Source organism: Gorilla gorilla, chromosome 18 (genome assembly GCF_029281585.2).
Source record: "Gorilla gorilla gorilla isolate KB3781 chromosome 18, NHGRI_mGorGor1-v2.1_pri, whole genome shotgun sequence".
Taxonomy (NCBI): Eukaryota; Metazoa; Chordata; class Mammalia; order Primates; family Hominidae; genus Gorilla; species Gorilla gorilla.
The window spans coordinates 28,126,049-28,150,408 of NC_073242.2; the positions used below are offsets into that span (position 1 = coordinate 28,126,049).

At 42.1% G+C, this 24,360-nt stretch overlaps 1 protein-coding gene and 1 non-coding gene across 5 annotated transcripts in view; one reads left to right on the top strand and one right to left on the bottom strand.

Moving 5' to 3' along the window:
• The window catches only part of XPO6 (exportin 6), a 114,198-nt gene that overhangs the window by 69,463 nt on the left and 20,375 nt on the right, over positions 1-24,360 (bottom strand). For 2 of the 4 annotated variants that reach the window (XM_019012287.4, XM_019012288.4), the window contains exons 2-5: positions 13,612-13,702; positions 9,905-10,017; positions 8,581-8,778; positions 2,405-2,564 (exon numbers count right to left, since the gene is read on the bottom strand). In XM_019012287.4, the coding sequence (XP_018867832.2) occupies positions 2,405-2,564; positions 8,581-8,778; positions 9,905-10,017; positions 13,612-13,702 (562 nt within the window). Of the gene's footprint in view, positions 1-2,404; positions 2,565-8,580; positions 8,779-9,904; positions 10,018-13,611; positions 13,704-24,360 lie in introns of those variants that run through there. The other 2 variants (XM_063700071.1, XM_063700072.1) reach the window with 2 other exon arrangements.
• LOC115931131 (small nucleolar RNA SNORA25) lies at positions 11,784-11,909 on the top strand. Its single transcript, XR_004067683.1, has one exon. It is a non-coding gene; the product is annotated as a small nucleolar RNA SNORA25 (small nucleolar RNA).

Below are 24,360 nucleotides of genomic sequence, written 5' to 3' on the forward strand. Positions count from 1 at the left end.
CAAGCTGGAAATCCTGGCTTCTGCTGGCCTCATCTAGCCTCACCTGACCCAGGCTTCAGCTCACCCGACAGACGCGGCCTTGCTATGCTCAACTGTCTGCTGTTCCTTCTACATGTGTCCCTCTCAACCTCTAACCTGCTCTCCTCCTCCCAATTTCAACATCACCTTTCCACCAGACTAAATGCCACCTGTCTGTCGCTCAAAATTCCATTCAGCTGTCACCTCCTTCAGGAATTCCTGCACATAAAACATACCTCTATTTAGCTCTTAAAACATCTTTAACTGTTTACTTGTCTCTCCCCACTCAAGTGTAAATTACCTGAGGGTGGGAACTGTGTTTTCTTCCTCTTTATACCCGTACAGAACCCGGAACATAAGGTGATCACAAAGGCTTCTGAAAATATCTTATTCTCAAATTTTTCATATTAAAACCTGAATAAATCTTGAAAGCATTACGTTAAGTGAAAAAGCCAGACACAAAAGATCACATATTGTATGCTTCCATTTTTATGAGAATTCCAAAAAAGGCAAATCCATAGAGACAGACTAAGTAGATTAGTGAATGCCAGGGATTGGGGGAGAGGAGAATGGGGCGGGGTGGGGGAGGGTACTGCTAATGGGTATGAGGCTTCTTTTTATAGTGATGACAATGTTCTGGAATTAGATAGCAGTGAAGGTTGCACAACCTCAAGAATATACTAAAAGCCGGTCAATATTGCACTTTAAAATGGTGAGTTTTATCTCAATTTTTAAAATATTTAATATACTGCTGGGCACTGTAGGACACAGAGGTATAAAACATGGTCCCTAACATTAGAAATTTAACATTTAGTTGGGGTGTCAAAAAATGTGCTTTGAGACCAGGCACAGTGGCTCATGCCTGTAATTTCAGCACTTTGGGAGGCTAAGGCAGGAGGATCACTTGAGCCTAAGAGTTAGAGACTAGCCTGGGCAATACAGGGACTCTATGTCTAGTAAAAATACAAAAATTAGCCAGGCGTGGTGCCGCATGCCTGTAGTCCCAGCTTCTGGGGAGGCTGAGGTGGAAGGATCGCTTAGGTCCCAAAATCTGAGGCTGCAGTAAGCTGTGTTCACATCACCGCACTCCAGCCTGAGCAACAAAGAGACATCCTGTCTCAAAAAAAAGGAAAAAGAAAAAAAAAGTGCTTTGAATGAATAAATACTCTGAAGGTTTAGGTTTACCCCTGGGGCTTTAGGGAAGGATAGGGGGGCAAATGCCAAGTTCTTTTTCTTTTTCTTTTTTTTTTTTAAAGAGACAGGGTCTCACTCTGTCACCCAGGCTGGAGTGCAGTGGTACGATCATAGCTCACTGCAGCCTCAAACTCCTGAGCTCAAGCAATTCTCCTTCTTTAGCCTCCTGAGTAGCTGGGACTACAGGCATGCATCATCACACCCAGCTAACTTTTTTGTTTTGTTTTGTTTTTTCCAGAAATGGGGGTCTCAATATGTTGCCTAGTCTGGTCTCAAACTCCTGGGCTCAAGTGATCCTCCCACCTCAGCCTCCCAAAGCACTGGGATTACAGGTGTGAGCCATTGCACTAACCCAAGTTTACTTTTTTAAATCAATGGTTCTTTCAGCCAACTTTAAGTGCCCACCACATGCCAAGCACTAAACGGGAGATATAAAGAAAGTTCCTAGACATCCAAGAAGAAGCCTGGATAAAGGAGTTAGAGATAAAAACTTCTTTTCACTGCAAGATTCCCTCAAGTAGCAAGCCCAGGCTCCCGGCACCCCCAGGGCCTCACGGCCAGGCATCGCATACGTGTCTCCCTAGCAAACAGGTATCACAGCAGCACAGAGCAGCCACCCCAGTCACCCAGGGTACTCCCCTCTCCTCCTACCTTCCTGTCTCATGTTGTGGTTTGCTTTCTGTTTATTCTTACCCTTTACACCTTGTCATGAGGCTCTCATCAAACAGAAAAGACAAAATGCTACATACAACTACAACCTAGTGCACAAGGGGCTGGCTCCACACCATGTCTCACTTCCTTACCCAGAACGGGAAATCTTCATATCCTCCTACTCCAACTTCTCCTGATCTTCAATTCAAATTATTTTAAATAGAGTGCTTGCCACCCACCTAACTTACCATGCAGTGATCAGCACTGTAGGTATACTCCTATGACCTGGACTCTACCTCACTGATCACAGTTACAGTGAAGACCACTTCGTGAAAGACTACGAGGAAAATAAGGTACAAATCTATTTTGTAGTCCTACTGTGTGCTAGACCCTGGGCTATAGGTGTTGGGAACGCAGCTTCCCATTTTCATGCTATCTCAGAAACAGCGCAAACAACTGCTCAAAGCTGCTGAGTGCCAAGGCCTGAACTCTGGGTGCCTGCGGGCAGGCCTCTATCTCTGGGCACTACCATACTGCTCACCTGTCAGTAGCCCAAGCACTGTCTGCACCTGGTCCAGTAGCAGCTTCCGCAACTCCTCCTTCCGAGCCACACTGAGGTCCTCACGGGGACAAGCCAGCTCTTCTGAAGTTGTCTTCAACATGATCAGCCCAAGGGGGGTTGTCACAGGGGACTGGATCAACTGCCAGGAAAAAGCATGTTCTGAGCAGAGTGTTGGTCTAATAAAGTACAAAGAAGACTCAGTAGCATTAAAGCTGTGAAGCATCTGTGTGTGTTTAATCTTACATGAACATAAATCAACACTTCAGAAACATCACTTAGAGGCCAGGTGCAATGGCTCACGCCTGTAATCCCAGCACTTTGGGTGGCTGAGACGGGCGGATCACCTGAGGTCGGGAGTTAGAGACCAGCCTGACCAACATGGAGAAATCCCGTCTCAACTAAAAATACAAAATTAGCCGGGTGTGGTGGTGCATGCCTACAATCCCAGCTACTTGGGAGGCTGAGGCAGGAGAATCGCTTGAACCCAGGAGGTGGAGGTTGTGGTGAGCCGAGATCGTGCCATTGCATTCCAGCCTGGGCAACAAGAGCAAAACTCTGTCTCAAAAAAAAAAAAAAAAAAAAAAAAGAAACATCACTTAGAGGCTATTTAGGTAGCTCTTTTTAACCATTCAAAATACATTCTCATCATATTTTATGGACAAAATTCTAATACCATGAACTTAAAAACAGCTAGAAAACAATGGTCTTTTATACCTAACATGACAATTTTTATACATGTCCAGATTCCTAACACAGCCTTTGTTACTTTGTCTAGTAACCAAGTTTTGTGTGTGTATGTATATAAATTATATCTGTATTAGTGATTAAGATGTGTAAATCAATTTGTGATGTCTTTTCAATATGCATGTTGTTAAATCAACTTCACACTTCTAAACTTTGCATGCTTCAGAAAAGTTCATGATTAAATATAGCAGAGCAACACCACACATACATGTCATTAAACTAAGATTAGTTAGGATTTTGCAAATACCTATGTAGCAAATTAAGTTGCTTTTTCTATCACGTGTAATAGTCTCTCTACCATAACAAAGTTTAACTAAACAAGACAAAAAAAGTATGCCTTCAACAGCAAAGCACTATTTACATCTTCCTAATCATTTTTACAAAATTCAAAGCATTACTATTACACTTATTTTTTAATTTCCAGAAATGATAAAAGTAAACAAGTTGCCACTAAAATTATCTGTTGAGTTAATTGCTACAATCTATAAAAGAGCAGACAATTTGAAAAGCACTTCAAGTTTTTCCTTAATCTTAAATTTAAATGTAGTTAATTCCCTGACACACTTTTTTTTTTTTTTTTTACTTACTCAAGCTAAAAAAATATATAAACTTTAGGGAAGAGGAGAACACTCAGGAACTGCACCCATACAGACTTTATATTCTTCACTTCAAGAAATACAGGGTACGGGCTGGGCATGGTGGCTCATGCCTGTAATCCCAGCACTTTGGGAGGCCAAGGTGGGCAGATCACTTGAGGTCAGCAGTTCGAGACCAACCTGGCCAACATGGTGAAACTCTGTCTCTACTAAAAATACAAAAATTAGCCAGGTGTGGTGGCAGGCGCCTATAGTCCCAGCTACTCAGGAGGCTGAGGCAGGAGGATCACTTGAACTCAGGAAGCAAAGGTTGCAGTGAGCCAAGATCACCCCACTGTATTCCAGCCTGGGCAAGAGAGCAAGACTCTGTCTCAAAAAATAAATAAATAAATAAATAAATACAGGGTACATTCCTTTCCCTTAGAAATAACTCTCCCTATCACAAAGCAAGGAAAAGCTCACCCCTAAAGAACAGGACAAGTACTCAATAATGGGAACTTAAGGTAAATTCAAGTGTCTTCAGAAGCAGCACTAGGTAACCAGCAGCAATGAATGATGTGTTTAAAATGCTCTCTATAAATTCAGGTCTCTTGAACACTAAAACTTTGTATATTCTCCACAATTTTTATCTTCATTTTCTACAAATTGGGCCTATTTCTAACACTGACTTAAATTCAGATCATGCAGTGTAGGGAGGACAGGAAATTTCTCTTCACACAATGAAATAGAACTGATCCTTGGTAAGCATCTCTTTCCATTTGGAGACCTCTGGCTTATCAGTCTATATTCTAAAAGATTCCCATTACTTCCTCCTTTCCCTTTCTTTCTCCTCTACCTCTTTTGTCTCTATTTTCCCCTCCAGGCTGCATCCTTACTCTCTCAGCTGGAAATGACTCGTAATGCCAAATATCCCATTTGGCAATATACACCGTCCTATAAATATGAAATGCTGTGCTTCCCAGATATAAAAATCCCCTACGATATGGAAAATCTATCTGCAAGCTCTCTTTCCTCTCACCACTTAGGGGAAGGGGAGAAGGTCAGGCAAGAAGCCAGATGAAAAAAGAAAGCTATTCTTTACTTGAAAAAGAGCTTGATAAAATGTGTAATTTTTCCTCTCATTAGCTTTGTACTCAGGAAGCTTTTTATTAAAATAGTGTCTCCCTTTACCATCTTCACATCTATAATTTAAGCCTGTAACATAGGTAATCTCTGCAATTTAACAGACAATAAGCTCCTGCAGGTTGAAGAACAAGTTCAGGTTTCTAGCGTGAACTTCTGAAAAGGTTCCATTGTTTTTATTACACGACCCAACAGAAGAAACAGCAATTCTCTCCTATGCTGCTTGCCCCTTAAGTCTCTAGCCCCAGGTACAATGTGACCACAGGTTCTGCTCAACAGACTTCAGGAATTTGAAGAACAGGTTCTAGAACCATTAGTGTTATGTGTGTGCTAACGTATATGCAGGCAGGTGGGAAGGAAAGCGGTCGGTTTCAATTTCGATTACTTCTCCAGGAGCCTAGAAAGGGTATAACCAACCCACCGCACGTAAGGCTGGGTTACCAAATCAACCCCTCTCTATCTGGTTATGGTGGTCACCACAATTATAACAAAAACTGCATAGATACCACCCAACAAACTGTCACAGCGTTTAAAAAAAACAAAACCACGCACCCCAGACTGCAAACACAACGTGAGCCAAAAAAAAACCCTTGAGATGATTTACTCAAAGGATCAAGTGATGGTGAAATGGATTCCAGAACCAGTTTGGCATTATTTACCAATACCTGAAGAAAATGTTTACAGTTAGCCCTCCATATCCACGAGTTCTGTATCCAAGGGTTCAAACGACCACAGATAGAACATAATCAGGAAAAAGAAGAAAAAATGGCTGCATCTGTAGTAAACATGTATAGTTTTTTCTTGTCATTATTTCCTAAACAATACAGTATAACAACTATTTACAGAGCACTTACCTTCTATTAGGTATTAGAAGTAATCCAGAGATGGTCTAACCTACACAAAAGGATGTGCATAGGTTACATGCAAACTATGCCTTTTTATATCAGGGATTTCGACATCCATGAATTGTGGTATCCAAGGAGGTCCTGGAACCAATCCCCCACGGATACAGAGGGATAACTCCACTATATTATCAGAAATGTCAGCAACTGGGCACTGATCATTGAGTACTGATCATTCTTGACAAGGCTTATATGCCATTGTCTAGTTCACAAGAATAAATAAGAAGCAGGACATAACACAACTGGAAAGGATTTCAAAGATCACTTAGTCCAACCCTCTCATTTTACAAAGAAAGAAAGGGAAGCTTACATAAGTGGCAGGAGGTGCTAAAATCAAAGGGGACTTTAGGCTAGGGGCAGCAGCTCACGCCTATAATCCTAGCACTTTGAGAGGCCATGGCAGGAAAATCACTTGAGGCCACGAAGTCAAGACCAGCCTAGGCAACATAGTGAGACTCTATCTCTATTTATTAAAATAAAAGAAAAGAAAAAGAAGACTTTACACAGAGTTGGGTGCAGAACCCAAACCTGCTGCCTCACAGTCTGGCTCCTTCTACTATATGGTGTTTCAAAGTCACGAAAGCTACATGAGGTTAAAGGAGTCAATACTGAAGGGGTTGAAAGCAGGAGGTGGTGGAGAACAGTGGACAACTAGCCTTTTTAAACCTCCAGAAGCCCTTCACCTAAAAGTGCTCTCTTCCAAATCCATCTTTTGTTACAAATAATTATACTTCAAATGTAGCCAGGAAACGTTCTGTTCTTCATCAAAGGGACCAATCCCAGCAGTGGAACTGTAGCTCCACCTTACCTGCTATCATCAGGCCTGTGACTCTCCGTCTCAAGGTCCCTCTCTTCTTGTCACAGGACGCACTACTAACCAACCCAGGAATAGGTTCACTTAGACTCCCAACCCTCTTGGTCTTTCCTGTCTCCAGTGGGCTTCCCTGACGCCCACTTAAGAGAGCCTTGGAGAGGGTTACCATAACTGTCCTCAACTTGGATTGAAGGCAAGTGTATTGGACAGAACGCCAGGGAAGTGTCTCCCACCTCGTGGCCCCCCAGTCCAGGCCTACTGGCCTGCTTGCCATTCCTCAGGTCCTGTGCACTTCCTATTCTCTCTGCCCAAAATACTGTTCCCCTAGATACCCACGTGGTGCACCCCATCACCCCCACTCAGGTTTCTGCTCAAATGTCTGTCCCCAGAAAAGCCTTCTACGAGCATCCCATCTAAACACAACCCCCGCTACTTTCTTTCCCCTTCCCTGGATTGAGTTCTCATCATACTTATAAATACCTCCAAGTGTGTACCTGTTTATTGTTCGTTGATGCCCCCATCCCCGCCCTGAGATCATAAATTCCAGGAAGGCAGGGACTTGGTCTTTGTTCATTACTATATCCCCTCATGTGCTTAGTGTTCAACAAATAGTTTACTTGAATAAAGGCATGAATCTCCTTTGCAGTAACAACCCAATAAATCTCTAGATAAATGAAGCACTGTACAAAACAAAACTAAATGAAGAATTTTTGTGCCCCTTTGAGAGACAATCTGAGAGAAGCACTTTGGATGCTGAATTCTTTTTGAATTGCTGCATCATTAAAATGGTTTGTATGAAGAGCAGGCAGAACATTAGAAAATGATATTGTTCTGGAAAATCCTACAGTCACTGAGACTATAAACAATTTTCAAAGAACTTTATTTCTATAAACTGTATATAATACCCACTTCCTGCATACCCAAGACTAGCTCAATACATGAAAATGTTTCCAACTTGATCACAGGATTCAAATGAGCAATAGCATCTCCCTCATAGCTTTTAGGTCCCAGTTACTCCCTTCTGACTTCCAAATCCCGATCCCAGATCCACACTTCCTAATGTCTCATTAGTTATTACAAAGAAGGAACACACAAATTTTAAATGCATTTTCTATCAAACTGAATTCACCATCTTCTGCCCAAATTCATTCCCCTTCTTTCAACCCTGGCCTGAAAAATCTATCTGAGCCAGAAAACTGGAAGTCATTCTAGATTCCTCCCTTCTCTCCCCTCTCACCTATTGTCACTGGCCTCCTGCCCCCATCCCCTGGGTGCCTCACTTCCACCCACCAGGTCGTCTCCTTTTGGCTCAGATCCTCTACACCCTGCCTCTTTCCCTCTCACCTCGCCCCTCTGCAATCCAGACCCCAGCTAGCCATCATTCCACCATAAACATGTAGCCATGTTTTCTCCCTCCTCAAAACTTTTCATTAGCTCCCTAGGAAAAACTACGAATTGCACAATGGAACCCCCCAACCCTTCCTGGCCTGGCCTCTGCCCATCAATCTAGCCCCTTACTCTGCCACTTCACCATCTCACATCTCAGCCCAACAACACCAAGTCTACATGCTATGCCACCACAGCACTCTGCATATACTTCCACAATAATTACCATATTGTTGAGTAATTACTGTTTGCACAGCTATTTCCCCCACTAAACGCCGAAACTACTGAAAGCCTCACCCTTGTACCCCCAACACCTAGTACAGCACCTAACAGGCTTTCGAATACTGGCTGAACAAACTGCACAAGAGGTTAACAAAGAGATTAGGTTTTTCTCCCCCACTTTCTCCACCGCACAAAGATACAATATGTCTTATAAATATAAAGTTAAGTGAATGCGATAATCAGTCCTACAATAACCTCACTACTGCAGTTCCAAACTGCTAATCTTAAAAGTCCTCTTCAGGACAAGGAAATAATCACTTCAACAAACAAACTATTCACAAGATAAAGTTTCCTTAGGCATATCCTTACCTGTAAAATGTTAGTAAAAAAGTCGTGGTAGAACATAGGCCAATCCTGACGTCCAATATCAACAATAACTTTGCAGAGCTTGTTCCGGATAAAGTAAGGTAAGGTTTTATGGTGAGCCAAAAGGAGTTTGGGCAGGCAGCTACGGATTTCCATCTTATCCTGAGATGGGACCCCAAGCCACATTTTATTGATCAGATTCTGAAAAACAAATATACATCTTTTAAGTTAACAACCTATACACAAAAATAACTGCTTTTCATCCCACAGGTAGCTATTATCACTTCAATAAACAAGAATCCCTCTTTAAATAAAGGTTTGGGGCAATATGGCAATAAGAATAATAAAAGTATTCAAATCTTAGGACACAACAGTCCCATTCCTAGGAAGAACTGCCAAATAACAGAAACAAAAAGCTGTATGTGCAAAAACTTGTTTACACCACTGTCTCTAATGGCCACCAAAATATAATGACAGAAGCAACTTCAATGTTCAAAAACAGGAGAATGCCTTGGTGAATAATGTCATAACCACATGTGGGGATATAAAATAAAGTGGGGAAAAGTAGAATACAAAATAGCATGGGCAATATGATTACAATTAGATTTTTTTTTTTTTTTTTTGAGACGGAGTCTCGCTCTGTCGCCCAGGCTGGAGTGCAGTGGTGCAATCTCAGCTCACTGCAAGCTCCGCCTCCCGGGTTCATGCCATTCTCCTACCACAGCCTCCAGAGTAGCTGGGACTACAGGCGCCCACCACCGCGCCCGGCTAATTTTTTTTTTTTTTTTTGCATTTTTAGTAGAGACGGGGTTTCACCTTATTAGCCAGGATGGTCTCCATCTCCTGACCTCATTGATCCACCCGCCTCGGCCTCCCAAAGTGCTGGGATTACAGGCATGAGCCACTGCGCCCGGCCTACAGTTAGGCTTTTTAAAGGGGGGCACAGAAGACAAGGATTGGAAGAGAGGTGATAAATAAAACTTTTTGTTGTTGGGGATGATGGTATTATGGTTATTATTTCTCCTCCTAAAATGTTTTTATTTAATTATCTTTCCTTTATCAATGATAACAGGCAGGGAATAGTTACATGTTACCACAAATGACCTACCTACTTAACCCTAAAGTCAACCATCCATCTTACCTTTCTAGTGTGGAAGATGGAAGATGCCCCAAACACCAGACAACTACATAAAGACAGTATGTGGGACGACATCCCAGAGCTGAGCTACCCTCTCCCAGCACATTACAGCTCTAGTCTAGTGCTCATGATATGGCAATACAACTACAAAATCCTTTTCAGAAGAGTATAAAATTACTGACAACTTACCTCAAAAACTGTTAAACTGTACATCATTACATAGTCATTCCTAGTGCTGGAGAGAAAGTACAGGCAGAATCTCCAGGCTCCTATTTGCTGGGCAAAGTTATTAAGAAGCTCCTCTGGAAAAGTTAAATGGCAACAAAAGAAAGCTATGAAAATACATGAAATTAGACAAGACTGGGCTATCTTATTATTATTTAAACATGTCTCTCTGCATATAATGTAAATGATGTCAAAACCAGCGGATTCTTTAAGATAGAAAGAATAAATCATACAATATTTTTCTGCGTCTGAGGTGACCATGGACACTGACAATGTTTTCAGCCACCTAAAAGCCAATAACCTCGCTATGGATATTTCTCTAGGCAGAGAAACTTTCACTGCTAAAGTTCTTATTTAAGCTAATGTGTGGCTGGAATGTTCTAAGAGTACCCTTCCATCTTCTTAAAACTGCTAGCTAACTTACTTCGTCTGAATATGAGCTACATTCTAGGGCCTCGCCATTCCTCTACAAATCTTCAGTGGAGCCTACATTGTTCACACACACAAAATGACGGCTAGAAAGGCAGAAAAAGAAAAGATTAAGACTAACTCTACAAAGACAGGAAAGGAAAAAAATGCAAGAGAATTCAAAATGGCTAACTCTTCATTTGGGTTGGTTTTATTTTAAAACACTGCCACCAAAAAAGTGAATCGACCGGTGGCAAGAGCAACGATGACGAGTGTTGCGGCGAGTAGCCCTGTCCACACATCACGTTGGTTAGAAACGGCTTTCCTCCTCCTGAGGCTGCTGATGGCATCAGCCAGAACCCACAAGGCAGCAAGCATTACGGGGCTACCATCATGTTTCTGGACATGCTGTCCCTTAGTCACCCTGACCTGCTGCACTGGTCATGAAATATAATCCAAAAAGGGTAAAAGTGCAAAGGCCCACAACCTTGAGAGATTCTAGAAAGCCTTTGGAAAAGCAGAACACACAGCAGCTTCTTCTAATCCTCAAGTCACTGCTCTGCTAGTTCCCTACAACTTAAGCTAAATGCAACGAGGCAGTCTCATTAAAAAATCCATGGAAAGGCCAGGCACAGTGGCTCACATCTGTAATCCCAGCACTTTGAGAAGCTGAGGCAGGAGGACTGCTTGAGGCCAGGAGTTGAAAGACCAGCCTGGGCAACACTGAGACCCTGTCTCTACAAAACAATGAAAAACTTAACTAGATATGGTGGTAAGTGCCTGTAGTCCTAGTTACTCAAGAGGCTGAGGCAGGAGGAGACCTTGCTCTGTTGCCCAGGCTGGTCTTTAACTCCCGGCCTCAAGTGATCCTCCTGTCTCAGCCACCTGAATAGCTAGGATTATAAGCATGAGACACCACGCACAGATGGCTATTTAAAGAAAAAAAAAAAAACTCGACAACTTAGGAGAGTGTCAAAATGAACATGCTTTGTTGTGCCTGAAGCTTTAGCCCAGGAGCCCGAGGTTGCAATGAGCTGTGATCATGCCACTACACCCAGCCTGAGTGATAGAGCAAAATCCTAACTCTTAAAACAACACAAAACAAAACAAAACGAAAAAAGGCCGGGCCCATTGGCTCATGCCCGTTAATCCCAGCACTTTCGGAGGCCAAGGCGGGTGTATCACGAGGTCAAGAGATCGAGACTATCCTGGCCAACATGGCGAAACCCCATCACTACTAAAAATACAAAAATTAGCTGGGCGTGGTGGCAAGTGCCTCTAGTCCCAGCTACTTGGGAGGCTGAGGCAGGAGAATCGCTTGAACCCGGGAGGTGGAGCTTGCAGTGAGCCGAGATTGCGCCACTGCACTCCAGCCTGGCTACAGAGTGAGGCACCATTTCAAAAAAAAAAAAACAAATCCAAGCCTTTTAATTTTAGATCATTTCAAAGAGGGCTCGTGGGGCTATGAAACCATGAGCTCTTAATGCTATGACCAAAGACTGAAGTTCTCTATAGGATGCCATAGCACTCAATGGTGCTGTTTTCCTGAGGAGACATAAGAAAAGGGGGGAAACATATTTTTGTAGAGACAGAGTCTTGCTATGTTGCCGACTGGTCTCAAACCCCTGGGCTCAAGTGATCCACCCGCCTTGACCTCCCAAAGTGCTGAGATTACAGGCATGAGCCACCATGCCTAGTCAAAAACATTATTTTAATAAAAATAAAAGTTAATTACAAATCCATAAAAGGAAGCTAACAGCCTGCCCTAATAATTAAGCAAAGGTTTCTGTGAATCCCCAAAGTGAAGTCAAACCAGACTGGAACTGAGGAACTCTGGGCTCTGTTCTAGACTCTGAGTCTGACCCCAGGTGAGTCACTGCTCCCCCTTGATGCTTCTGTTTCCTCCACTCTACAATGACCACATGGTCTCAAGGTCCCTGCTAACAGCTCTATCAATTTCTAGAGCACTAGTGATTTACCTTTGCTGGAGGGTGGGTGGAGCCCTTTGAAGAAAAGGCTTCCTTCCTTTCTCTGACCAAACTAGGAAAAGCCTAGAGTTTATCCCAAGACCATAGAAAAGAAGCAATAAGTGGTCCAAGCCCACACACTCAAATAAAGCTACAATGACTAGGTACAAAGAGAACTGAACTGTATAGAAACAAACCCCTGGATTCCCCTCAGCCTGCACTCAAATTTGGCATCTGGAGCATTTGGCTACTTAAATCTCTTTTAAGATCAGATTAGAATATGAACATGTTCAGAAGGTTCTACGTTTAATTCATGAAATAGAAGGTGAGAAATATTTGATTTACAAACCAAAAATTAAAAGAATCAAAAGCATTTCAATTATAATCTAAAACAAGACTTCAAAGAATACAGTAGAGTGTCAGAATATCGAAGACTAATGGCCAGGCACGGTGGCTCACACCTGTAATCCCAGCACTTTGGGAGGCCGAGGTGGGCAGATCTCTTGAGGTCAGTTCAAGACCCACCTGGCTAATATGGTGAAACCCCGTCTCTACTAAAAATACAAAAAATTAGCCGGGGGTGGTGGTGGGCACCTGTAATCCCAGCAACTCGGGAGGCTGAGACAGGAGAATCGCTTGAACCCAGGAGGCGGAGGTTGCAGTGAGCCGAGATCGCCCCATGAACTCCAGCCTGGGCAACAGAATGAGACGCCGTCTCAAAAACAAAAAAAAAAAAATTTTTTTTTGAGACAGGATCTTACATTGCCCAGGCAGTGGGAAGCCCCCAAAAGTAATACCAGTTATGGGATTTCTGGGCACTATTAGGTTCAGATCAGACCTCTGCACAGCAAAACATGTTCATTTTGACACTTCCCTGAGTTGTTACTGTTTCTCTTTAAATAACCATCCAGGTGCAGTGGCTCCCACTTATAATCCCAGCTATTCAGGAGGCTGAGATGGAAGGATCACTTGAGGCCAGGAGTTCAAGACCAGCCTGGGCAACATAGCGAGACCCTGTCCCACCCCACACTAGACGCCCCCACCAAAAAGTCGCAGGCTTCTTATATGAAAGTTCAACAACATTGCTGAAATTAAGATCCACAGTGATGGATTTTCTTTCCTTTGGTCAAGTGGAGGGGTTTCCCCAGCCACCAGCCAACAGAACCAGAGCAAAAAGAGCAAGAATTCAAGTGGAAAGCACGCAGACTTGACCAGTCACGGCTACGAACAACTCCTTCCTCCCTACCAGGGCCTCCTCATTATAAATTCCTCTTTACAAGTCAATGCTCCACTTACCTATCTCACGTTTTCTTTCATTGGTTGTACAATCGTGAAAAAATTCTGTCATCAGACTTTCCAATGCCCTGAGAGAGGCTTCTTCAGATGCCTAACAAAGGAATTTGAAAAAAAATCAATAAGCTGCATCTTCAGTTCCACTGTTCCTCAGTTCCTTCTAGGTCACATTCAACAGCAAGAGCAATTTACTTCCTCAAAATCTTGGTTCAACATTCTTCAAATGCATGGTATATGCCAGAAAAAACTGAAGGGAATTTCCCAGCTGGCTCAAAACCCAACGTTGTTGTTGCATCCTCTATAAATTCATGCTACTGTGCAGCTGATTTTCAATTATGTATGCTAAGGAAAGGGGAAATTCAAAATTCAACTCTGGAATAATGATTGAAAGCAAATTAGCCCCTGGCCCTTCCTGAATGGGCAGAGCAGAGAGATTCAAGAAGGCCAGAACTCCTCATAGACTATCCATCCCTGATACATTTCCCCTGTGTCTGAATAATTTGCCATATTTTGATTCACAGCACTTATATCAAACAGCTTCATGGATTCTCAGGGGTTTGGGGGGGGGGGGGTAACCAGGGAGAGTGGTTTTTTTTTTTTTTTAAGAGACAGGGTCTCTGTTTGCCCAGGCTGGAGTATAGTGGTGCAATCATAGCTCACTGCAGCCTTGAATTCCTGGGCTCAAGCGATCTTCCCAACCCAGCCACCCAAAGCAATGGGACTACAAGTGTGAGTCACTCACTGCAACTGGCCATGGATTCTTGGAGGTTTTTGAAGGCATTCCAGGAGTCATACAGTCAATTCTCAATCTCACGTGAGCAGCCAACAGAGATTAAAGTGCAGCTGAGAGCCAAACTAACCAGGGATTCAAAATTAGCTCCTGTAAACCACAGGCCCACAGTGAGAGCCAGACTCTCAGCAGAACTGCTCAGGTTGGAAATGAGAGGAGAGGCAGCTCAAGGCCCCCAGTACCCATCCCCTCCCTTCGGGGTTCATATGAAGCCCCAAAACCCACTTCCTTTATTCTTACTCAAGTAGGAGTCGCAGGAATGACCTTGAGTTAACACTCCTTCACACAACCTGCCTGCAAAAAGGTAACCATTCCCAAACCATTTTTGAGTCATCACTGGTATAATTCTACACCAGACATAATCAAGAGCCAGCAGCAGTTGTGATTATTTAATTATCTCTTAACTTCTTTCTTCCCACCTATCTCCCTTCCCCATATCCTCTCCATCACCCATGGACTGAGACCTGACTATAAAAACTGCATTTTAAAACAAAAAGCCCACACTCAAATGTGTCACATGTCAAACTGTAGTATACCAGCGGCCTTCGTCGGGTGACTGACTTTGTGAAGACTGAGGAACAAATTTTCATCTCTGAGGAAAAACCAGCACTTCTCAGTACCAATTACAGAGGCTGAATCAGACTTGATTCACAAGCGTGTGCACACCAACCAACACACACAAGTGCACTCACTACACAGAACACAGAGCCACGTTCCTCCCACACTGAGGTCACAGAATGATGGCTCTGCAATGACACCTGAACTGCGACACACTGAATGATGAATTATTGTACAATACTTTGAGCGCTTGTGAGTGAGAGAGACTTTCTTCCCTGAACTTTGTATTTAGGATAAAGATTAGCCTAGCCCCCTACTCCTCTTTCAAACTTCCATATTGGTTTAACTAAAAAATATCCTTGGCTTGCAAGCCAAGCTGTTTTATTAAAAACTATCTATTTTTTCAAACCCAAAAATAAACTGTAAAGTGAAGCTAAAATAAGACTGCAATCTTCTAAAATGTTTCAAGTGTTTGTGTTGATCAAAACAGCCTCACTGTTCTCACTGACTTTATAAATAAATGCTATAAATGCAAACCTCTAAAATGAGGGTACATAATAAAAGAACGCCGTAGTCTGTTTCATAAATCGAGTCTGGTGTGCCATTTCATTTGAAAAAAGGATTTGCTATTTAAAATAAAAAGGCTGTGGGAAGATGCAGAAGAATCAAAAAAAAATCACATGTTAAAATAAATCAATAGTTCTTCTGGAGCCAAAATGTGTTCCTGGAAACTAAGGACACATCTGCAAATCATATCTCTCCATAACTTCTTGTGTTGAATCATTTTAAAGTAGATCCTGCAGCAAACTTGAGCTTATCACATCCAGGCAATCAACCACCAACATTTATTTAGTACTAGATTCTTGAGGAAGAGATCTGAGAAATAAATGATTACTGGCAAGTTCCTGATAATCTCCAAAAAGAATCCAACTCTGCCACCATTCCCAGTCCCATCTACCCTTTACTCTCTGCCCCAACCCAAGAAGTTATGGTTCCTGCAGAAAGTGGAAGGACAAAAGTACTCCTAAGAATCCCAGATGGGCTGGCCCAAAGGTACTGAGTTATCTCAGTGGACTGTTTGCAGTCAGTTACAGATGCAACTCCTTGTTCTACTCTTTCCCCCGTTCTCACTACTACACTTCACTAGTTAAAAAAAAAAAAAAAAAAACCCAGATGCATTTTCCCATTAAATGATGACTACATGAAAAAGGAAGCTCCAAAACCAAATCCGGGGCATTACCAGGTGTTTCTCAACAAGAACAAATAAGTGCTGTTTGCATTTTTAATCATTTCTATATCTGTAACAATAATACCTGCCTCACAGGGTGATATGAGATCCAATCAGGCGATCCATGTAAAACTGCTACATAAACCGTAAGGAATTATCTAATCTGTAGTTATGGCTGATCTCATTTTTATTTGGTCTTAGATACCAAATGAAAACAGACCAAAGCAAAACAACAAAAGTGGTCAGGCCTACTTTGAAACTAGAGACTCATGCCCTCAGGTTTAAGGGCTTTCTCCCAATCACATCTAGTGGGGCTTCAGACTAGATTTCAAAATGAAGCTATGTAAAATGTATAAGCGGTAAAAATCAGGAGGCCGAGAATTTGCCAACATCACACAATCAGAACAGAGGTAGAAAAGACATAGAAGGCACATTCAAGGATACTGGTTCAAGGATACTGGAGAATTCCCTGGCTCCCGTTTGGCAACAAAGCCACCGGAACCTTGGCCAGCTGTTTCAAGCAAGTGGTGAAGCCAGAAAGTAGATTGGGTGAGTTAAGGAATTAACTGCAAGTGAGGAAGAGGTAATACTCCAAGCAGATTACACTTTCAAGTAATGAAAGGGACAAAGAACATAAAACAAAATCCAAGTGCCATTGTGTGGTAGGGAGACAAGGCTTCCATTCCCAAAGGCTATTCAAAAACTTTATCTCCTGTGCTGCATTAATTTATGAAGAACAAGAAAATTTACCTGACTGCCTCCTACCTTGTGCTTGGGATTTAAGCCTCAGATAGATCCTGACAAACTAAGGAAAGGTAAGATTAGTTTAAAACTAAGTGAGACACATTCACACACAAAAATTCCAGTTGGAATGTAGATACAGAGTATCTTCACCATCTAGGGGTAGGGAAAAATTTCTTAAACAGAACACATAAACCACTAACCATAAAGGAAAAGACTGATAAGTTGAAATGTTCATCAGATGGCACAATGGAGAGAGTGTAAAAGAAAGCCACAAAATAGGAGCTGTCTGCAATATGGAAACAGGGAACTCATATCAGAGCATAAAATAACTTCAACAAATCAGTAAAAAAAAAGACAAAGGACTTCAATTTTTTTGGACAGGCAAATAATTACTTATAAAAGAGGGTATTCAAAAAGCCAATAAATAAGTGTTCAGCCTCATTAGTTATCAGGAAAATACAAATTTAATATAAGATAGTGCTACACATCTACCAGAAAGGCTAAAATTTAAAAGACTGACAATAATAAGTGTTGATGAGGAGGCTGAGCAACCAGCACATGCATATACTGCTGGTGGGAGTATACACTGGTACAACCACTCTAGAAAACTGACAGCTAAACATATGCATATCTTATGACCCTGCAATTCTACTCCTTGATATATACCCAACAGAAATTTTTACATGTGTACCAAATGAAAACATACACAAATGTTCACAGCACTATTATACACAATACCCAAAAAGTCAAAAGAACCCAAATATCCGTCACCACTGGAATGGATGAATAGTGATTTCTTGATAGAGGAGAATATTATAAGACAACAGGAATTAATATTGCTACATGCAACAACACAGATGAATCTCACAAACACAATGTAGAGTGAAAGAAACCAAAACACAACCTTTCATTATTCACTTTATATTAATTTTAACAACAACAACAAAAAAAAGCCAGGCATAGTGGCCCACATCTGTAATTCCAGCTACTTGGGAGGCTGAGGCAAGAGGATCACTCGAGCCCAGGAGTTCAAGGCTGCAATGAGGTATGATTGCACCAATGCACTCTAGCCTGGGCAACAGAGCAAGACCTTGCCTCTTAAAAAATAATAATAATAATTTAAATAAGTAAAACTTATCTGTGGTGTTATAATCAGACTAGTGGTTACCTTGGAGGAGGAGGGATTCTGGTTATAGTCTATTTCTTTATCTGAGTGTTAGTTACACAAAGATGATCAACTTTACAATTTATCTGCTTCTGTGTAAATATATACTGCAATTTTAAACACTTAATGTTTTAAAATCCTCATTTCTAAAGTCCAGGTTGGTGTTATCAGACTCTTTAGAAACTGTATTTTAGCTCTATCAGCACAACTATGGCTCTGGGGACTGGCAATAAGCCTGCAGGTAACAGTGTGAGCATGAGGCTCCTGATTTCTAGGAACCATTGCTTGTCTTCAGAGCTGCCAGGATGGCAGCACAAGGTATTACAACCCCATAAGCCTATGCTTCCCCAAGAGTTACTTGGCTCACCTCAATAGCAAATGGCACATACACTTAAAATCCTTGGGCAGGATGACGAATTAAGCTTGGCTCAGAATATACTCTTGGAGAGCTCTGCATAGATCTAAAACAAACCCAAGTTTTCTGTTCCAGAAACAGTTAAAACTGCAAAGGTGATAAGCTTGCAAGTGTGCCTGCCCTGACTTTATCTGCTCCTTTTACTTTGCTGCTCATGGGTCAGCAGTTCAGAGATCTATGCCATTGACTCATTTATTAAGGGACTACTAAGTCCACCAAGACCCATAATCACGTAAAAAAATTAAAACTTGGAAGAAGCAGAAGGGTGACATAATTTGAGATCGCCTTTGCTTCTTCCCCATATTCTCCATCCACAGCAAACACCATCAGGTCTGCGGACTGTTGCTTCTCACTCTTTCGCAGGTTTGTACCTTCTCCCTCACCACTATTTCTATGGAGCCCTAATCATCTCCTGCCTACATTACTATAATTGCTTTTACCTGGTTACCAGGTTTTCCAATTCCAATCCAAACAGTACTTTACCGCCAGATAAATTCTCTTAAATATAGATTTTTCTGCCCCAGTTATTCTTTTTTTTTTTTTTTTTTTTTTTTGCTAAAGACATGGTCTCACTCTGTTGCCAGGCTAGAGTGCAGTGGCATGATCCTAGTTCACTGAGGCCTCAAACTCCTGGGCTCAAGCAATCCTCCTGCCTCAGCTTCAAATAGCTGAGACTGCAGGCACATGCCACCACATCTGGCTGATTTTTATTTTCATTTTTGTAGAGCCTGGGTCTTGCTCTGTTGCCGAGGTTGGGGTTGAACACCTGACTTCAACTGATCCTCCCACCTTGGCCTCCCAAAATGCTGGGATTACAGGTGGGAGCCTCTGCATTCAGCCTAATTTTTTTTTTTTTTTTTTTTTTTTTAGAGACAGAGTGTTGCTGTATCACCCCAGGCTGGAGTGCAGTGGAACAATCACAGCTCACTGCAGCCTCAAACCCCTGGGCTCAGGCGATCCTCCCCACCTCAGCCTCCTGAGAAGCTGAGACTATAGGCACATGCCATCACACCGCTCCAATTATTCTAAACCTAGCTTTAATTCTGGAGTGACTAAGCAACTCAGCTATTTGTTGGAGAAATGAGAATTCAATACTCACTAAGTAACTGATATTGCTTAAATTAAGCCCCTGGGATACAATGGTGAGTAAGACGGTCCCTAACTTCAAAGAACTGAAGGTGGCCTAGCAGTTACATCCTGTAGTCCTGGCGTACATATAAACAGCCTCAGAAGACCAAAGAGAAAACTAACTCTATCTGAAGCAAAGAAAGCTTCACAGGGGTGATTTGGGTTTTGAAGAGCAAAGAAGTTTACTAGGAGGATAAGAAGGAAAGCATGCCTGATTCAATGTCACTCGCCATAGGAAGCCACTCCAATCTGAACACTCATGGTCTCATAAGCGAGTACCTAGCCCCATCCTGCATTTGCTTCTGAGACTGCAATTTATAGTTTAACCTTCATGAATTTTCCTACACAGATTACAGTACAGATCAGGTCATTTACATCTTGTGTCTTTGTCTTGTAATCAGTACTACAGAATTTTGCCCTTGGTGCTGTTCTCTGGTCATTTCAGAATGGCAAAAGTTTTAAAATGCAGGCTCTAGGGTCAGATTCCCCAGGTTTGAATGCAAATGTGCAGCTTGACCTTGGCCTAGTTATTTAATGTGTCACTGTTTCTTCTTGTGCACAAGTGGGGACAGTAAAAGTACCTAACATACTGGGTCATTCTGAGAATTAAATAAAATGTAAAATACATAGTAAACACAATGTCAGGCATGAAGTGTGGGCTGAAAGTCACTGTTCATACATCATAGATATTAGGCTTCTCTAACCAGAACATCAACTGTCTGGAAAGATGCTCTATCTAGTATGTCTGTATTTTCTACAATATCTACCATGGGTTGGTGCTCAGCTATCTTAAAGACCAAATTCAAGAGAGTAAAAGGAACAAGAAAACTGTTGGTATCACTTTCAGTTTCTCAAGAACACTGGTAATTCCTCCAAATTGAAGATACATGTGACTCTTTACATTTTCCCCTTTAAGGGTTCTGACCATAAGCAGACTTCTGCTCACACGCAGATTCAATCTGTGTTGAAAAACAGGAGACTGCTAACACTGAGACTGAAGGTGGATAATAAGGTGCTTTTGCCTAAGATGTGGCAGCTAGAAGGTGGTTTCCTCAAACCCTGATTAAATCTGTAATATGTTACCTAATGGCCTCTAAAACAACCCCCTCTAAGCATAACCTTTTTACAAAATTAATCTTGGGGAATAATGACTATGTTTAAAATTTGTTTTAAATAAAGATGGGGTCTTGCTATGTTGCCCAAGCTAGTCTTAAAACCCCCAGGTTCAAGCAATCCTCCCACCTATGCCTCTCAAAGTTCTGGGATTACAGGCATGGGCCACCATGCCCAGCCAAAAATGACTATTTTTTAAAGACGCTTCTATTAAGCTTTTTGCCATCCTTTCCCAGGGCCTCATTTTGTATAATCTACTAGGAGGTGAATCATATGGGTCTCCTATATTCAGGTTCATGGGCTCATAGATACCAAACCTCAACAAAATGAGGACTAGTATCCCAGAGTACCATTCAAATATCCCTGTGGCATATCTAGAACAGTGTCATTACCCTATTTGCTGTATATAAAGGTTTCGAAGAAAAGTGATTCTATCCCTGCTGCCAACCAAGGTTAAAAAGTATGCAAAACATATCCGGTGTGTTACAACACATGCGATTAGCAAAGATATTCAAACTCATGTAAACTTTCTCTGAAAGCTAACAGGATTACCATAGATGTCTAAACTCTCAGATCATCACTCTCACTTCCCTACACCCTTCACCACTGCAAAAAAAAAAAAAAAAAAAAAAAAAGAAGAGAGAAAAAAATCTTTGACCTGTAGGCCTGCACACAAGTATGAGATGAAATACTAAGCTTAAAATAACATGCATGGGAACCAGGGCGAGTGACATCTACCTATCCCCCTCCTGAAGTCATTCAGCTCAAAAAGCCAGAAAGCTAGAAAAGTGCATCAAGGAAGCCCCAGTCAGGAGAACGACATTCAGAACAAGGCTTCCTCCCATCTCTCCCTCCCGTCACTACTGCTCTTTTGCATCCCAGCCCGTAGATATTTTCCTTTTCCTTTTGTTTTCTGGAGGCACAGGTCTTGCTCTGTCGCCCAGGCTGGAGTACAGTGGCACAAACTCTATCTCCCGGGCTCAAGCTATCCTTCTACCTCAGCCTCCCAAGTAGCTGGGACCACAGCCGCACACCACCACATCCAGCTGATTTTTGTATTTTTTGTAGAGCTGGGGTTTCGCCATGCTGCCCAGGCTGGTCTTAAACTCCAGGGCTCAAGCGATCCGCCTGCCTCAGCCTCCAAAAGTGCTGGGATTAGAGGCACGAGCCACCGCGCCCAGCTGACACTTCCTTTAAAAAAAAAAAAAAGCACAGCATATTGAAGTGGAAATCTCACTTTATTCCTCTATTCAAAAAAAAGAAAAAGTGGTGAAGCCCACTGACCCTCCACAGTCTAGCAGTCAGCAGGGCAATCAGGGAAGCCCAGAGACACTGGATGACTCGCTCAAAGACACACAGCCAGTGAGCAGCCAGCCAGAATCTCAGCCCCAGCCACACCCATGTGAGTTCCTTTCCTTAGCCTGACTGTGATAGGACAGGGTAAGGCCAAGCAGAGGGAAGACCGAGGTACAAATATACATTGATGTAATTAATTCTAAACACTGTGTACAAGAGTTGCAGGAGAAAAAAAATGTCTTCTACTGAAGCAAACAAACAGACAACCACAGCATGTAACAGGACTGCTAAGGCTGGGCAGGCGCGCCCACCCCTCTATTAACACAATCTGGAACAAAGTCATCCCCTCGCATGAGAAAGGCTTCTTGTTTTCTTGTCTGCAGCTTAGATCTAGACATAACTTTGCACAATATCTTCACACAGACATTTAATATTTGATTTAAACATACACTCTGGCTGCATCTAAACATAATTTTAGTCATTAAAAAGCACTTTTCTGCTTTAATCTAAAACTACCATAAAGTTGATCGATGGCAGAACATTCCTCTATTATTTCTTGGGTTTGCACAAAGTGCCCAGTCAGATTGTCTGTCTCTTCCTCTAATTACTGCTGAGGACCAAGAGTTAGAAGCAAGATGACTGCCGGGTGTCTGGGCCAGGAAGTTCAACTGATCCCACTGTGGCAGTGATAACATGGAAGCAGCATATTTTCTCCCCATGGAGACCAGTTAGAGGAAACATCTTTGTATACAGAGGATGGTACGTTTTATGCTGGGAAACCTCATCCACATAGTATTGGAGAATGCATAAAAACAAGACTCATCAATCAGCTACCAATGGAGAGGTGCACCAGTTTATTTATTTATTTTCTTTTTTGAGACTGAGTTTAGCTCTATCGCCCAGCTGGAGTGCAGTGGCACAATCTCAGCTCACTGCAACCTCCACCTCCCAGGTTCAAGCAATTCTTGTGTCTCAGCCTCCCAAGGAGCTCGGATTACAGGTGCCCGCCACCACACCTGGCTAATTTTTTTTGAATTTTTATTAGAGACAAGATCTCATCATGTTGGCCAGGCTGGTCTTGAACTCTTGACCTCAAGCGATCCCGCCCACCTCAGCCTCCCAAAGTGCTGGGATTACAGACCTGAGCCAGCGTGCCCAGCCTGGTTTCAATAATTTTAAACAACAAATCTAAAGACTAAAGAGCATGACAAGTAAATGCTACACCTGACCACAGATTGATCCTGGACTGGAGGGAAAAAATGCTATGAAAGGCATGACTGAGCCAACTGACAAAACTGGAATACAGGTGGTAGTAGTTTAGATCAAAGTACTGAATCAATGTTCTATTAACCGAAGATGGTAACTGTACCGTAGTCATGTGGGAGAATGCCCCTATTAAGAAATATATGATATAGGGCAATGGACCATGACAAAGGCAACTTACTCTAAAATTGTTCAGAAAAAAATACATGTGTGTGTGAATGTACATGCATGTACATGCATATATGTCTATATATACATATAAAGAGGGAACGTGCAAATAATAACATTAACAGGACAAAATATTAACGGTAGGTGAGTTTGGGTAAAGGGTATGAGAGATCTTTGTATAACTTATTCCTTGAAATCTTTCTATTTGAAATCATTTTGAAATAAACAGTTTTTAAAATACCATCCACTGGCCGGTACCCTCTACCTTGCCCCTGGCTGCTCCCAGCTAGCTGGGCATATGGGAAAGAGAAATGGAGAAAAGGATACAATAGGAAAGAATTATTCTCTCAGGTGCCAGGTTTATTTTCACCATGGTTACACAGCCTAGACATTAAAATGTTTGCATCTACTGGTTGGGCAACAAACCATATCCACTAGGAGCTAAAATACATATATTTTATATACTTATTTATATTCCAGTCAGAAGCCTTAATTAAACAGCCAAAAAAAGTAAATGATAAAAATAGTTATTCTGCAGAAACTGTCTAAAGTAAGTAATACAGCCAAGAGTAGGCTCTCTCTTCACAGTCCCATCTGCTTCCCTTTCCCAGGTACATATCCCAGGAGGATGGATGTTTATATCTGCATGCCTAGTATTAAACTCAAAAGATACTTACTGGGCACATTAACACAAGGCATGCTACCAAGAAATCCTAAAACACGATCACAGAATCTTAAGACAGAAGTAAACAAACCCCAGAGCACAGCAAGTCCAATCTTGTTCTACAATGAGGAAAATGAAGCTGAGAGAGAGCATCCTCCCAAAGTCAGCTAGCTGTGGGTCAAGTGAAGACAGGGGCAGGCCACCAGAGCTCTTGCCCAGT